General features: G+C 39.0%; 1 protein-coding gene across 1 annotated transcript; it reads left to right on the top strand.

Moving 5' to 3' along the window:
* Positions 1-1,527: 1,527 nt before the first annotated feature.
* Positions 1,528-16,789, top strand: acer2 (alkaline ceramidase 2). Its single transcript, XM_020643850.3, has 6 exons — positions 1,528-1,952; positions 2,383-2,497; positions 5,794-5,935; positions 6,503-6,640; positions 13,277-13,414; positions 13,838-16,789. Exons 1-6 carry the CDS (start codon positions 1,839-1,841, stop codon positions 14,022-14,024), a joined length of 834 nt encoding a protein of 277 aa, XP_020499506.2. The 5' UTR covers positions 1,528-1,838; the 3' UTR covers positions 14,025-16,789.
* The last annotated feature ends 714 nt before the right edge of the window (positions 16,790-17,503 follow it).

The following is a 17,503-nucleotide window of genomic DNA, read 5'->3' as shown; positions in this document are numbered from 1 at the left end:
TTATGCTTTAAACTTCAATCTTTGATATCAATATTCTTCAAATAAGTAGCTTTATTTTTAAAGTTAAATACATGAGTGCAAACTTGCCAGAAAGATTTAAAGCATTTTTTCATTTTTAATTCTCAAGTGAACTATTACTAAACTAGACAAATCAATAACCTATACCTACCAATGTGTCGTACACCTCGAGGACAGTACTCAATAAGATACCGTGGAATTATGGAACACGCATATTTATTTACTTGATGATTTTTTTGTCTTTTTCTGGATACAAATTGAGACTCAGAAATGCATTGATGTCAGAAAGATTTGTTGTGACTAGTGAATTGTCCTGATTTTGTTGTATTGTCTACATACTGTATGTTCTGTTTTGCTCTATTTTTATGTTTTCAATGTTTGTATGTAATTTTCAATTGGGTAAATTTATTTGTGATAGTAAATATTCTTACTTTGTTATTTTTTTACTGTATTTTATTTCAACTTTGTTTAATCTCTTAAGGTGAGGTTTTGAGATAAGCCCTCATGGGTTTCTACCTCACCTGCACATGTGTTTTATTTCTTGTTTTATTTATTTTCTGTTTGATTCTTCTTTCAAATAAATGTGCAAATAAACTAAACTAAACTAAAAAAAAAAACATAATGAGCATTTGTCAGCAGAGGGAGCCAGAGAGTTGAAAACCCTTCACATACCAAATGTGAAACGTACACAGGACAAATCTTACATTTACACAAATTACTACAATTTGGCAGATCAGTTCCCAACACACAAAGATGTACTGTACAGAGATAAGAATTGAAAAGGATTATAGAATATGTATAGTATGGACATATAAATACATGTACATATAAACTAACAATTAATACATTACTATTATTTTATAGTATTTAATAATTCTAATCCATACAACAAATTGGACCCCTTGTCTCGTAATTGCGAGTTCAAGATCTCCAATTTACGAGATCTTTTCTCGTTCAGATACGGATCTCATAATTACGAAATCAGGATGTTATACCTTTGAGGTCAGGATGTTATAACTATGAGGTCAGGATGATGTAATTAGGACATCCTGAGCCGGCACAGACGCACAAAAAAATAAATGAGCTTTAAAATATATAAATTAAAATTGTAATAATAAAATGTTATGTTCATCAGTTTTATTGGATGTATCTGTAGAGCTGGGCTACCATAGACTGTAAATAGTGTGATCGTTTTCAGTCCTACTAAAGTTGACTGTGACTTGTTTTTTCGCTGTTTATTATATATTATATTTTTTTAAGTACATTTACACATGCAAGGAATATGACTTGTTTTTGGGTTTTTTTTTGGTGCAAAACAGTGAACAAGGAAATAAAAAATCAACAGAGTTCCTGCTGACATGAAAAATGTCTGATCATCCTGTCAAACAAGGCAGCATGATCATAGAAAAAAAAAAAGAAAAGAAAAAAAAAGAAAAACCACTTCCGGTTTGAAGTCATTTCACCGAAGAAGGAGGCAGATAGGAGGGCACACTCTCGCTATGCTTGAACAGTCTTTGGCTACAGACCCGAGCAGCAGCAGCAGCTGTCAATGCACAGCACTGAGCAGTCTGAGCTTCACGACGAGCAGGAGGCTTTGTGGAAAAGACGGAGAGCTTTTTTTAAAATGCAGCTCAGCCTCGGGGTTTGTAGTGTAGCACATTGTTGCGCGTACAGTACGTGCAAGGTGTCAAACATTAAAATCTAAGTGTTTGATAAAAAAAAAACGAGGGAGGGGGGGGGGGGTGACTTTCCTCTGGTTGTTTTTTTTTGTCTCTTTGAGCTGGACGTGCACTGTCCATCCGAGAGGGACGAGTCCAGACATGAGTAACGTTAATCTGATTTTTTGGGACCAGTTGCAGGCTGGCAGCTCCGACGTGGACTGGTGTGAGGGCAATTACCTGATATACCCCACCATCGCTGAATTTTACAACACGGTCGGTTTTGACTTGCAGCTGACGATGTTTACTATTTTTTTTTCCTTTTCTTTTTACATAATACAGCTTTGTGTACAGTCACAGCTAGCTTTTTCTTGCACTGTTTTCCTTTGTATTGCACTGCTTTTGGTGATAGCTACGAATGTTATTATTTCTTTTTTAGGGTTATCTGTAGCAGTAAATTCTACTTGACTTTTAGTGTGTATTGGCTGCTTTTCAGCTTCAGCATCATGATGTTTACTGCAGGCATCAGGTTACAATTTTTTTTCCTTTTCTTCATTTCCACTGCCTGACAGTTTTACAACAACAACAACAACAACAATAACAAAAAAAAGGCCTGGACAACTTCTGACCTGCACGTTGTCATTGAGCTGCAGTTCAACTGTGATGTATTTCTTTGCTCATAGCTTACCTTTGTTTATCATTTCAGATCAGCAACATTTTGTTTTTTGTTTTGCCGCCCATATTAATGTGCTTGTTCCGCCAATATGCAACACATTTCAACAGTGGGATTTACCTCATATGGAGTCTTCTGGTTGTGGTTGGTAAGTTGGCTGGTTGGCCATTAATGTTGTGTGTGTGCGTGTGTGCGTGTGTGCGTGCGTGCGTGTGTGTGTGTGTGTGTGTGTGTGTGTGTGTGTGTGTGTGTGTGTGTGTGTGTGTGTGTGTGTGTGTGTGTGTGTGTGTGTGTGTGTGTGTGTGTGTGTGTGTGTGTGTGTGACCACTTGACCCTTGATTTTGTTTTTTCTTCATAGCTTTAACCTCCACTTCATTCATGGGACATTCAATAGGCTTACAATGTACATTGTACATTGTATGTTCATAAATTATATTAACAACATATGTGTCAGGCCTTATACAAACCAGTTAATCTAATACCAATTTATGCCTTATATGATAATTATGTCTGACAATACAAACAATGTAAACCACATTCTTTGTATAGTCAAAGTAATGTATGACAAAATACAATCAATTAGACTAAAGATTAAACGGCAACCTTTTTTCAATTCGTCGACAAATTGTTTGAAGCAACAAGTAGCTGTTTCCAGCTGCTGAAATGTGAATATTTGACGTTTTACAATATTATTTTCTGAACCGTAAAATTGTAAAACAATCTTTTAATCGTTGACTAATCGAACCACGGGAGTTTAAAGTATTTTTAAATGATTTGACATGTTAAACCAGATGTGTGTTGATTTTTTTTTTTTTGGGGGGCAAATGTTCTTAGGCCAGAAAGTTATTGGCAAACATTTTGATGAATGATTGTGTTGGTCCAGTTTTGTTTGTGTTTGTTTGTTTATTCCAGTGTCTAAAAGTATAAATACGCTGGTCCTCAATGACAGTAAACTATATGTTTGAGTGATTTGGACTGTAGAAGGGAAAAGCTATCATGTTATATTACTGTAATCTGTTGAGAACAGAGTCTGCAGATTAAATTTGCCGTAGTAAGCACACAGACTGACCTGAAAAGTACAAGATGTACATTCAGAGTGTTTGAGTTGTAGAGATGCTCACGCTTGCAGGCTGACATTTTTAAACGGACACAACAAACCCTGTTAGGATGTAGGTTTTCTTCAGCTGTGGCCTCAGTTATAGCTTTCCCTGATTCATTTGACCCTCTTTATTAAATGACTGGGCTCATTCATTCGCTGGCTGAATAAGCCTATTGCCTCGATTTCTTTAGATTTGAAACAGTGTTCAGTTTTTAAATGGTCTTACTGTACGGTACAGTATGAGAAAAAAAAAAAAAAAAAGATTATGGTGCCGAGTTTCCTCACTGCTGCTATGAAAACAGTCGTGTCTGACCTCTGTCTATTCCTGATGAGCGACCTTTCTGCATGATGCAAAACAACTGTAACGGTTTGAAAGGATTTGCATGTCACAGGGACTTAAACACCTAGAAGTCAGATGTAAAGTGTGTCATTCTGTGACTCTGTGTTGATCTTGTCTCGTTCTGACCCAGTAGTCCCATGTTGCCAGCGATCAAATGGACTTTAAAAATTCATTCACACGTGAATTCATTCATTCTTGATTCATGTTTGCTGCTGAGGAGCTCTGATGGCATCTCTGGAATCTGGAAGCTGTTAAAAAACACAGCTGAGACAGGGTAACATGGTTTTGTCTGACGCCATAGTTGAGGTGACATTTGACCTTGAGCAGAATAACAACCCCTTAGGTGCAGAAAAGAAAACGACATCCAGCTGCTTTTCTCCTCGTTGTGGCCTCAGCTGTGCGTGAGCCGTGTCATTCATATTAGTTTGGGACCACTGCTTTGTGCCTTCTTTGTAAAAGCCGAAGCATACACAGGGATTCAGGCGGAGCTGCAACTTTGGATTATTTAAACTCATGTATTGTCCCAATTAATGGATAAGTCAATCAAATATCAGACATAGTGAAGAATGCACAAATTCCAGATTCAGTATATTGTGTCGCCTTGAAGTCACCAGTATTCAGTTTACTGTCATAGAGTTGACCCCCCCCCCCCCCCCCGACCCCTGAAAATGATAAACATTTCAAAAGAAGAGGTTGGATAAAGAAGACTATTATTTCTGAAACCAATGATCAGATCCTGAAAAGAGTTGGCGATTAACTCGGTTTCTGTCAACTAATCATTTTGAACGGCCTTCAGTTTCAAACCCTTGAAACGTCGGCTTTTCTTTGCAAACTCTTCAGTTCAGCCACTCCACGAACGGAGGTCAGCGCTCTCAGAGAAGGACTGAAGACGTACAAGGAATATAGTTCAGTGGGTAACTTCTACAAGACAGGAACCAAAGAAAATACTGGAGCACACCGCATCTTCCTCAGAGTCTAAAAGAAGAAGGTATCCACTGAACTATATTTCTTGTTAGCTTTTTTCTTCCAAGACAAGAAATAACAATTTTCAAATTTGAGTGTTTTTGTAAATAGTAGTTTGTCTCCCTTGGTGTCTCTTTCTTTGTGTTTTTGCTGCTGACTGTCTTGGCCAGGTCTCCCTTGGTAAAGAGGTTCTTGATGTCAATGGGAGAAACCTGGTTAAATAAATTAAAAAAAAAAGACAACAAAATAATCTTAAAGTAACAACACATTCATGTTTTCCAGACTTTTTCACTTGCTACAAATGGCTTGAACAGTTCATCTGCGGTCAGAATAGTTGCTGATTAAATTTCAGAGAGTTAGTCCTACTTCCATGAGAACGTTTCAGCTGAGTCATTTGAACGTTTTGTCTGGACTTCCTGTGTTATACGAGTCCACTTACAGGTCATCAGGTTTGTTAGTAACGTCCGACTGAGGGCAGAAGTGACGTCTGCGTAAGACGTTCGTTGAGAATGTGGGAATCTTTCCTGTAGCGCCTCTTATCAACACAGATTGTGCTGATAATAGGACGGTCTGTTGGAGCGCGATAACAAACGGCCACTGACTGATCTGTCCTTCGACTGTATTCTTTAAAAACTCCCAGCGGCGCTTACACCAGTCTGTAACTAACTCTTTAACATCTTGTGTTCAACAATGGAAATAATCAGTGTTACTCGAGAAGCTACTTTAGTTTTTTGGGACAAAGTACGACACATTGGTGTTCTCATATGTGCATCTTTAAACTGTTTTGGTTACTTTAACATGACATGAACTGAAAATGCAGAAGTGCTAGTGCTGCTCATAGTAGAAGCCGTTCTTCTTTGCTGACTTCACTTGACTCATTTATCTCTTTTAGCTTCCCCTTTTTTTTTTTTTCTTCTTTCAAATAGACATTTTAAAAAAATTCCATCACAACAGACATAATCCCATGAATCCAGCCTGTTAACTCCCTGAGGAAATGCACACCCTCCGCTCATAAACGTTTTTTGGTGTCTCTGTCTTGCAGGTATCGGCTCCACGTATTTTCATGCCACCCTCAGCTTCCTCGGCCAGATGCTGGATGAATTGGCCATCTTATGGGTGCTCATGTGTGCCATTGCCATGTGGTTCCCCAAGAGGTATCTACCCAGGATGTTCAGGAGGGATCGGTACGTTTGCACAGTAGAACTCTGCGTCAAGATAACTACTTTATAGAGGTGAATTAGAGAGCATAGGGAGCATGAGCTGTATTTATGCAAATCTCCAGCGCAGCTAACTCACCCTCGACTGATCAGTGAATTGAGGAGGAACTTTAATCTACATCTCTAAGATGGATTGGTTTTTGTTGAGTGGTATTACAATTTTGCAAAGGGGAAAAAAAAAGGAAGAAAAATGCTGCAGTAAATTGTTTCAATTGAAAGGCATATGTGTCTGTCCTGCAGTATAACTGGTAGGCAGTAGTGAGCTCCATGTATTGAGCTAACAGCTGTCCGCTCTTTTGTCATGTGATGCGTCCACAGCTATGACCCCCTCCCTGTTTAATAATAGGCCGGTCCAAGATAGCTGACACTGGAAAAAGCTGCATCACATGTCGTGACTTCTCTTTCCATTGTCACAGACTATAAGGATTCTTGCTGTACTGATCTATTTTTAGTGTGTTCCTCTTACATTTCCCCCCCCCCCGCACCCTGTTCATAGACTGCAACATTTTGCACTTGTTTTGCTTCATAATTTAGGTCAAGGTTCAAAGTGGTCATCGGCATCTTGTCGGGGATCACCACCGGCCTGGCTTTCGTCAAACCTGTCGTCAACTCGTTGTCACTGATGACGCTGGGCATCCCCTGCACTGTGCTCCTCATTACGGAGCTGAAAAGGTTTGTGGAAAAATGTTTTTATTCTTAAATCAGCCGAGGGGAGGGCCAGCTGAATGTGCAGACCTCATCATGGTCTGCCATAGTACTCCATGTCTATGGTGATTTTTCTGTCAGTAAGGCCATTTAAAAGCAGAACAAATCAAACTTGAACAGGACACTTTCACACGGCTTGGGAGAAGCAACTGAAGAAAGCCTAGTCACCTTTGGTTGTACATGTAATAAGAGCAGGTTGATATGGAGCAATACTCAACATGTTGTTCTGAAGTTTACACGGAGGCCACTCAAGTAAGGGTGACAGTTTGTATACTAGATGTTTCACAGTGAAAGCCAGCAAATTCTTGAGCAAGTGATAACTAGGAGGAGGATGAAAAGGGGGGAGGTTACTGGCTCTGTGGTGTGCGTGGACACACAGTTGGAGCAATTAGCGGGGGGGAATGTGAAGCAAAGGCGTCACAAAAACAGATTTCATCCACAATTTCAAAATGACCAGGGAATTCTGACAGCTGTAAATCTGGAGTAAGCGATGCATGATCAACTGTTAGCAACATAGCAAAGGAAGACATTCATATTATTTAGGGCAATGAAATGAGAATAGAGAAATGTAACAGATTCAAGTCATGTATGAGTGAAAGACAAGCTGGTTTGGCTCACTCTTGCCCGTGGTGTAAATGCAGGCTAAGAAGGGCTGGTATTTATAACAGGAATACTGTTGAAAAAAAATGCTATCAGATCTTTTTAGGTGCAAAACGGGTACAAAAAGCTGCAGCAACACTTGAAGATCAACTTCATTAACAAATTATACCAATGCATTTCGGCTTGTGGCCTTCATCAGGGACATCCAAAACAGGGAAGTATAGAAAACATTTTCCACCTAATAAGTTCATCTTACATTAGGATATATTCCTCAGTCACTGACTTGATTTAAGTTTGAGGGAGAAAGGAACAAATTCTGTGCCATCTTAAGAGTCCAAGTCATCTGTCTCTTAATTTATTTGTATTTTTTTTTAAATATTTGATCAAGTTAGTTAGTAACTCAATTTATACTGTTATTATCTAACCCCATTCTGAGCATGCTGGTCCTGAATCAAGGTTAGGGGATGTGTCTTGTTTGATCATCTGTATGCGCAAGCAGCACAGGTTATTCAACATGAACAGGTCTCACTGTTATCTGGACATCCAGTTCAGCTTGAGTCAGTGATACAAATCTTGATAAGAATTCTAAACTCTGAATGACTCTTGACTCCTTATCACAGGTTGTATGTTCCCAAAGTAAACAACACATTTCAACACTCGAGCAGGTAACCGAGGTCAAACTTGTTAGGAGGATTGACTGAATCTTAATTAAAGGTGCACTGTGGAGTTTAGTTGGAGAAGTGTACAGTTTCTGTGGTGTATGTTCATAACTCTAAACACAAACGGTCCTCAGAGGAAAATGTGGTTTCTGGAACACTGAAGATAAAATGCTTCGCGAGAAGTTGTGGTGGGGGGCCCGCAACAGTGAAACTGTAACTCTCCTGCTAGCTTTTTTATCTCCAAACAGCGTTCCAGGGACTCGTTTTTTTCATTTGAATAAAGTTTGTGTATTCAATTCAGAAAATATAACATAGAATTGTTTCACTTGTCCAACTTTCAAATTTCACTACCAAAACTCCACAGTGCACCTTTAAACTTAAGAGATGTCTTGGCTAGTAAAGGGGTTAGTCACAAGTCAACTACTGTATTTAATCTGATGGTAGACTCTGTGGCTGAACAGGCTGTGAAAGAGCTTCAAGACAGCTGGAGATAGACAGGAAACGTGGGGGAAGACATGCACCACATGGCGTCAGGTCAAACACTTTTAAGTAGGCTAAAGATACATTTAAACTCACATGACAAGTCTTTGTAATTTATCAGAATCCGCTTTATTGGCCAGGTATGCTTACACACACACACAAGGAATTTGACTACAGAGAACTGTACTCTCAATGTAATGTAATGTAAGGTATAACATTAAATATCATCAATAAACACAAAATAAGAAGAGCGCATTACTATGGCGACCATCCTGGCACACGATGAATGATAGGGCTGGGAATCTTTGGATGTCTCACGATTCGATTCGATTTCAATTCTTGGGGCCACGATTCGATTGAGAATCTATTTTTGATTCAAAACAATTCTGGGTTCATTATTCAAAATCTATTTATGAATGAGTACAGGAACTACTCCAGTCATCTGTGAGACTGGCTGAATTCCTTGCTGCTACATTTGGCATTCTACCGAGTTAAAGAGCTAACATTAGCACATAGAGTGACTGATGTCAGCCAAAAAAATATGATTTTTGGAAGTTATGAATCGATTTAAAATATTAGAATCTCGATTTGACATAATTGATTTTTTCCCCCACCTCTAATGAATGATGTTTAATCACTAATTCTATGGGGTTAAATACCCCACTTTTCAAAGTAGAGATTTTACTCTGTTGTCAAGTTGGCATTTTATACCTAACTTATATAGTTTAGATGTATCGAGTATGTTCTTTTAGTTTTATCTGATGAACAGCTCACATGTTGGCAATCCTGGGGTTAGTCATGTCATTTGGTTTGGTTAGCCCTTCAGGGGTTAATTGTAGCTCTCAGCAAGTATAAATACGTCTTCATAATAATAACATCATCCTATGTAATAATTACATCCTGTTCTAATGAAGTCATGTGTAAAGTAGCAGCAGCATGTCAGTGACCGAGTCTGTGGTCTTAATCTGACCAGTGATTTAAAACAGCTGCCAAACTGTTGACAGGACAAAAGGGAAACAGTGGTTAAGATGTACTTTCTATAGTCTACAGTACATGTCTCCTTTGACCCCTTGTCCTCACATTGTCTGATGACATGCTATGTGTGTTTCAGGGTAATTACAGGGTGCTGTGAAAGAATGTTCCTGAAAACACACAAAAAGCAGCTCACGCTTGTTTGCGTCTGTGAAGCGTTTCCTCCTTCACTTCCCTGTTGTTTCCGTTTCCCACATCCCTCAACTCACCACCGTCAGTCTTGTAGCCTTCAGTCATCCATTGTTCAGCGTTTAAGTAACTCTTGACATTACTTACAGTGCCTGGCATTTACTGAGGCCGCTTGTTTTTGTTCCGCTAAGTGGGAGAGAATTCCTGTGGCATTGGCTGATGGACTTTTGCCCTCAAACACGACAGACTTTTGTGTCGATGTTTTTGCGTCGGCCTCTGTTCAGGCCACTTCCAGGTGGAGATAACACTACATGCCTGGTATGTGCATTCACAATGATGACTTACACAACAGAAAGGTTGAAGCATTGATAGCATTCATAGCTGTGCTACACGAGCTGAAATGTTCATTTGATAAAGATAAAGAGTGATAAAGATTTTTAAGAGCAAAGGTTATATTTACATGGCAACAAAAGGCTTGACTCTATAGACTGTGTTATGACAGGAATTGTCCTTTACTTACATTAACTTCTGTTGTGTCTGACTTTGAAACACAGCATGGAAAGAAAACAGCCCCAAAGAGAGAGGACATAAGAAAAACAATCTTAAAACAACAGGAGTGGAGGGAAATCTACATAACCAGATAACAAGACTTATAGATACACATCCATATCCATACCTTTATGTATGCTTATTAACAAATATAGATACAATCTATTACTTTATCATCAGTTTAATCTCCTTTAGTATTAAAAATATCTGTTAAATAAGAACATTTACACCTTTTTCAGAGCTTAAAGCATGATTGCAGTTTATATTCAAACATGCATCTTAGTGTTTTAGTTTTAGCCATCCTGTCTCTGTCTGAACATGTTACTCAACATGTTCATTAACGGCGTCCTAGATTTTAGTTATCGGGAAAGAAGCAAGCAAAACCAGCTAGAAAATCATTATCGATGTATTCTGCAAGAAAAATGTTTTCTGTATTACTTTAGAGTCATTATATGGGAACATTGGTGCATGTAACCTCCCTAAATTTCCATGGTTACTGGTTCTGTGACCAATAGATAATTAGCTCAAAGCAAAGGGCAGCAGGGGCGCCGGATGGTCTAGTGGTTGTGTCGTGCGCACCATGTGCGGAGGCTGTGGTCCTCACCGCAGTGGCTGTGGGTTTTTAGGGGTCCGGCCCCGGCTTCTTTGCTGCATGTCTTCCCCGAGTCTCTCCTCCCGGCATTTCCTGTCTCTCTTCGGCTGTCGTATCTGGTGAAGAAGGCAAAAATGGCCAAGGAAAAGGAAAAGGGTAACATAATCTTACAAAGAAAGGAAAAACAACAAAACTTTAACAAAGGTTAAAGATACAATTTTTACCCCCAACTGTCTGTTGTACAATATTTATGTACAGTATCATAATCTACATAGAGTGAGGGATTATTGAGGATGTTGTCATTTGAACTTTTAGATGGATTTACTTAGCCTGCTTTGTTTACAAGTTGTGAAATCATTGGGAGGCGTGCTTCCTGTCTTATCAGCCTTGTTTGCATTTTACCAGATCTCAAAAAAACCATGACTAGAAGATTTGAGTTTTCCTTTCCTGAAAGCTTCTCATTTGTTTATATCATAATAGAAAAAATGTTCACAATCTCAACAGAAATACAAACAAATCTGTATATAATGTGTTAGCACTAATCCAGTTTGATATGATTTCATCCAGTATGGATATTTAATGTGCAAACTGCCTTCAATGAGATTAGAACCCTTACAAGAAGCACTCTGGTGTCCTTGATATGCATCCTGCCGTGTGGAGCCCCTTCCTCTCTTTTCCCAGGAGTGACAGAGGCTTCTAACTGTGCTTCACCCCAGATACACAGACTGGCCTTTCCTCCACTTATCTCTGAACTTCAACAGGCAAACTTTCCGTCACACTGGCTGCTGCTCCGTCTGCAGAGAGCTTCTGTGTGAGCAGATAGGCTCAGTACCCCAGCGGAGACATCCGGCTGTGTGGGGGGCGCTTTAGTCAGTTTATGTTTGGTTAGTTTGCAGGAAAAGGGATTGGACAACTGTTGTAGCCTATATAAGGGCACTTACCGAGCATACAGCTGGATTGCTACTGTATCTGATGCAATGTCAAGATGTGCTCCCATGTGAATTTATAAAACAAACACTTAAGAGTATTATGCAATATTGATTACAGACCGCTTCCCTCTGGGAAGACGCATCATTGTCCGTCTATTTCTGTGCTTCCTATTGTCATGACGCCATCCTTTTTTTTTTTTTTTCTACTGCCTCCCTCGGCCAATTATGTAATGTGATAACAGTTTGTCTGTTTGAGTTTTTAATTAACTTCCTGAAGGAAAGCCGGGTTCATTTTCAATTGGAAATACTTACTGACAACAAACCACTGCCAGCATGAGTCTCTCCACCAGCACGACTGTTGCACTACATTTTTAGCATCAGAGCTACATTAATCAATACTTTCCAACAAGTGATCAATAGCCAGCATGAATGTGAATGTGCTCATTTGTCAGGACTTCTCCTTCACTTTAAACCACCACTCAGTGTTTTCCATGGACTATGACTTGTCTGTTGTTGTTTGTCCTTTACTTCAATCTTACTGGAAAAATGCACGTCCAAACATTCCTGTCTCTTTAAAACACGACGCTTACGTAAATGAAAGCTTCATAAACTAGCATGACCTTATCAAAAGCTCTGTCTTTAGGGAAGGTGACAAACAATATGGCAGTGACTAAACAGTTGCATCACAGTTGAGTCAGGCTTCCCTGTCCCTCGTCTTAGTGAGCCTCAGCCTGCAGCAGGGCTGAGACTGCTCTGTCTAAAGGAGGACAGGACTAAGAATAGTTTAGCAGCAGTCTGAATTAGCATGTGGCGCTGTAGGTCAGAGCTGTGTCCACAAGGAGATATTCTTTTTGTAGAGGCGTTCACTAGAATGCTTTGAATTTGGTTGTCAGGTCTTATTCAGGCAAGCCGTCCGCATGTGATTACCTACAATTCAACATCCTAAAGTGGACACCAGAGCCAGTGAAATCATTATAGAACAATCTGACCCAGCTAAATGATAACTCACACCAACACAAAGCCCAGTACATCCTGCATGATCATGGATAACTGGATGAGATAAAGTCCTGTGGGAGATGCCTTAGAGTTGCAAAGAACAAGTTGGAAAACCTGCAGTGTGCAAATACATTGTTTAGTTTCGCAATGGTCATCAATATATGAACAAATTTGAAAGTGTGCACATTAGCTATAACGTTCCAGTCCCTTTGACTGCCTGCTGTTTCTCTCTCTCCCCCATCAAAATTCACCACAAGCTCTTTATCACCCGCATTTCCCTCTCCTTCGCCTTCCACTGCCGTCATGCTGGATAACTTTGCAGTGGTTACAAAATTGACATCAGCTGTTCTGATGGGAGCTGGAAAAAAAAAAAAAAAAGCTGGGGCTTCATCTCATTGGCCACATGGTGTGAATGAATGGTCCTTATATCACGGGCTCAGACTGAGAGGTTACGTGTTTGCATTGTGCTGGGTATGCAAAACTTCTGTACATTAAATATTGTTTTATCATTGCATTTTAGGCAGAGTGTTGCAGTGTGTTTGTTGCACATTTTCACATGAAGATGAAAACATTGTTCTTATGATGTCGTGTTCCTGTGGTGCGGCACACATTTCTCATTGCTCTGTTTGGTCTGCAGGTGTGAAAACCCTCGAGTGTTTAAGCTGGGTGTGGTCTCAGGGTTCTGGTGGGCTCTAGCTCTGCTCTGCTGGATCAGTGACAGAATATTCTGTGAAATGTGGTCCGCCTTCAACTTCCCCTACCTACACTGTGCTTGGTGAGTTTAACTGCAACTCAGAAGAGACAGGATTACCTCCAAACTTCTGCTCTAACCTGATTTTATCATGGAGAATGTGACAGCGAAGGGATATACGTCCAATGTGTCTCCTAAAGAAATCAACTTGAAAATCCTGAAATAAGGATCTGTGTTTTGATCCTAAAAAGAATGAATAGGGATCGCTGCAGAATCAAGAAGAATTCAACTCATTAAAGAATGATTCTTTACAGAAAAAATATTGAAATCCCAGAAGTTTGAATGAGATAAGCAAAAGAAACATATTATTACTGCACTGTACACACTGTTTGTCTTCCTCTTCTGATGACTGCATTGTTACTCTACCACATCTATAAACACCATGATATATTGATTGAACCATTTCTGAGGTGGTTTGGTTAATTCTCCCTCCTCTTGGTCTCACAGGCACATCCTCATTTGTCTGGCTTCCTACTTGGGATGCGTTTGCTTCGCCTACTTTGACGTTGCGACCGAGGCCCCCGAGCGAGGCCCCGTCATCATGTTCTGGCCCAACGAGAAATGGGCCTTCATCGGCGTGCCCTACGTTTCCTTTCTCTGCGTCCACAAGAAATCTACAATCAAGGTGACTTAATGCGGCGTAGGTCCGACTCTGCCGCTCTGCTGGTCGTGCTTTAAAACGTCTCACCAAGATTGTATCAAACAACGAGATACACCTGCAGTGAGTCGGGTAGCATCCCCTGGTGCTCTCTTCCATGTTTGGGTGATGTATGTGATGCACTTCTTAGCCAACCGTGAGGATTAATGAATCCTCTTTGAACTGTCCCTGGTCTGGTTTCAACTACACAGCAGTGTATATGCAACTCAAGCAAACAAAAGAACAGGTCGCAAATAATTCTGACATAAAGGAAGGTAACACAAAACAGTATCAAAGCCAAGAAACCTTTACAGTGTCGCAGCACCCTCCTCAGGCTTCCTGTAGGCGATAATGTAGGTGTCAGTTTGATGCATTTCAGGCTTCTTTAAACAACAGTTTTTTGTACATTTTATAGTAATTCAGAAAACCTCATTATAAAGCATTGTAATGCCTTTATCAACATGAGTATAGCATCTTATAGGTGCAGTTAGGCCATCATGTAGACATGTAAAAGCACTGGATCATAAACTGTGATTTAAAGCTTCTTAATGTGTCGTTAGCCAACTTAGCTATACCCAGTGAACCGACCAGCTGGTGCATAAGATGTTACACAAGTGCTATGGTCATCTTTTCTTTTTTTTTTTTCTTCACATAAAGCCATTTGTGATTTAAATCCATATTTCAAACAGGCTGTTAAAGCTACCCTCATTGTCAACACACATTTTAATTTAAAATGTCAGGATCACTTTAGGCGTCTTTCTGTTGTGGGTGTGCTCTCTTTTATTTCCCAGCATGCCATTGGTGATTGTTCAAGATAGTGTCTTAGAAATGAAGTTTAATATATTCCTGTATATAGTTTAACTAACAATGTTATTATGCAATTATTTTCCATATCATAATATAAGGTTCATGTGTTGCTCAATGAATAGGTACACTTTGATATTGGCCAAAAACCCAAAGTATAGAAAAAGAACAGAATGTGAAATCAACCATATTGAATTGTGATTGACTTCAAATGATGTATATTTTGCACAAAATGAAATTTGGTTCTCAAACCTTTGGCTAAACGCACTGTGTAGCATTTCAGAACGTGACTACGATTACATGCTGAAGTATCAACTTGTTTATGTCGAGCTTTTAAGGACCAGTGTGAACGATTTAGGGGGGGGATCTAAATGTAACGTATTCCAAAGTGTGTTATCATATGTGTATGTTTCCTGAAAAGAACCATGTCGTTGTTTTTTTGTTGTTTAGAAAGTACAGAAAAAGTACTGAGTCAGCACACCAGAAGCTGCTCCGATTGAATTGAATTTAATGGAATATCACACGTAACGTTTCATCAGTTCATGTCAGTTCATGTCTGATGAAGGGAAATGTTACATTCAGTTTGATTGGACTTAGTACTTTTGGATGTTTTTTGTCCAGCACCCAGTACTTAAACTTTCACAGACATTGTTTTTCTTTTTGTTGCCTTAGAATAAGCTCTTTAAATGTTATAACTACGGTGGCCCAGACTTGACAAATGAACCACTGGCTCTAGAGAAGGTTTTTCATACTTTTTGAGTTGCTTTGCGGCCGCTTTAAATTCGGTTTCTCTCCGAAGGGCGAAGTTGTGTGTCGTTTGAAATCTGCAGCCTCACAGCTAGATGATCACTTAAAACCTGCACACTGGTCCTTTTTAAAGCAGATTTTTTTTTTTTTTTTTTTTTTTTACAGCATTTTTTAGTCATAACTCTTAAATGTCTCTTCAGGGTTATTTATTCCAGACTCAGTATTCTAGACGCGTGTGTGCTTAATATCATGGAATTATGAAAACTGTGCAAAAAGCCTTAATCAAACGACGTGCAAAAGGAGGTGCTTGGTGTTCTTGTGTGATGTGTCAAAAGTAAAAGGGGAAATGCTGTGTAATGGTAGCATTAGATATGATGAGACTGGGGTTAGGTTAGAGTGGGTTTAAATCGTGGGACAGATTAAGTTTAAAAACTCTGACCTCAAACCTGGTCTAATCCTTCAGTGTTCGTTTGACCGACAGGAATAGAAAATGTGTATGTGGAAAAACAAAAAGGGAAGCATGCAGTGTGTTGAAAAGCTGAACACTGACCCTAATAGACAAGGATCACCAAAGCTTTTTTTTTTTTTTTTTTCAACACAAACCATTGTTTGAAATGTTGTTCTTGAAAACTGCCTCAAGCTGTTGAACTAATATTATTTGACGCCTGTGCTCCTGCAGAGGCTTCTGGGAACTCCAACAGATAAAATAACTCAAGCGCCCATGACGGGTTCAAACAAAGGATCATGACATCCACATATTTTTGTGAGAAAATGAAGTGATATATTTTAGAAACATGGAAGTATTTTGTAAATCCAAAAAAAGTGTATATTTTTATAAGAGACTGCAGCCAAAAGTGAAAGTTGAATTATTTTAAACGTTGCATTATAACTACCTTTGAATTGCCAAACATTGTTGATTATTATTTTTTTGTTTGTTTCTTCAGGACAAACTTTACGAGCAGTATTGAGGAATGTGAACAAAGCTATTGTAGTGCCCAAAAACTATCAACACAGTGCGACACAGTGCATTAAATCATACATCTGTTGGTGGATTGTTTTCATTAAGAATCAGAGAGGCAGTCTCAGATAACAGTTGTGTGAACAGGACAGCATATTGACTGCTACTCTCCGCATTGTGTAATAGCCTGTGTAATTATGACCTGATATAAATGAGTTGTCTTTTTATTAAAAAAAATACTTACATGTGCCTATCTACCTTTTTTTTTTTTTGTCTGCCTGCAATGACAAAACAGAAAACTACGCACAGAAAAATTTATTTTCGTAATTCAGTCTCTTTTGTTAACACATTTGTAATGGATTAGAACATTAGAGGCTTATTTTGTTACATGGAAATAAACCCAGCTAATACTCAGAGTGATCACTGTTTTTTATTTTACACATGATGAGGTTTGGACAGTGCGGATACGGTTCATCGTTTATTTTGGATGCTTTATGTGTCTTTGTCTGAAAACTGAGAGTCAACGTGTTGTAGTTTGCACTTTTGGCCACCAGGGTGCAGTGGATTCCACATTAACCTTACAGAGCACAACAATAACAAAAACCAGAAGTGCTTTGAGTTTTAGTGTTGTAAGTTGACTTCACATCACAGTACGGGGTTTCTTTGAGACTTAAAGAAAACAAATATTGTGTTTATTAGGAAAAAAAACGCACAAATCTGCATGCCTTTGTATTTATTTTCAACTTTAAGCATGCTTCTTGATCCCTGAATGTGTCATAGGGGTTAAATAAGTTTTTGTGAGAAAAAGGCCCTTTCTAAAGATTCACAGACACCATATCAGACCCACATACACACACACTGTTCTGTAAATAGTACAATCAATTAACACCTGACATTATTTTATCTTGCATGTTAAAAACATTTTATTTCATTTCATATCTTCATACTCCTTTTTTAAAAAATTGGT

This window comes from Labrus bergylta, chromosome 1, assembly GCF_963930695.1.
Source record: "Labrus bergylta chromosome 1, fLabBer1.1, whole genome shotgun sequence".
In the NCBI taxonomy this organism is placed as follows: Eukaryota; Metazoa; Chordata; class Actinopteri; order Labriformes; family Labridae; genus Labrus; species Labrus bergylta.
The sequence above is the reverse complement of the archived record's forward strand: the minus strand, read 5'-3'. Positions and strand labels throughout refer to the sequence as shown.

Excerpts from the sequence above, each read along its gene's own strand:
- acer2 (XM_020643850.3), top strand. The coding sequence starts at position 1,839 with ATGAGTAACGTTAATCTGATTTTTTGGGACCAGTTGCAGGCTGGCAGC. Across the intron at positions 1,953-2,382 it reads TCGCTGAATTTTACAACACG|ATCAGCAACATTTTGTTTTT; the intron begins GTCGGTTTTGAC and ends TTATCATTTCAG. Across the intron at positions 13,415-13,837 it reads CCCTACCTACACTGTGCTTG|GCACATCCTCATTTGTCTGG; the intron begins GTGAGTTTAACT and ends TTGGTCTCACAG.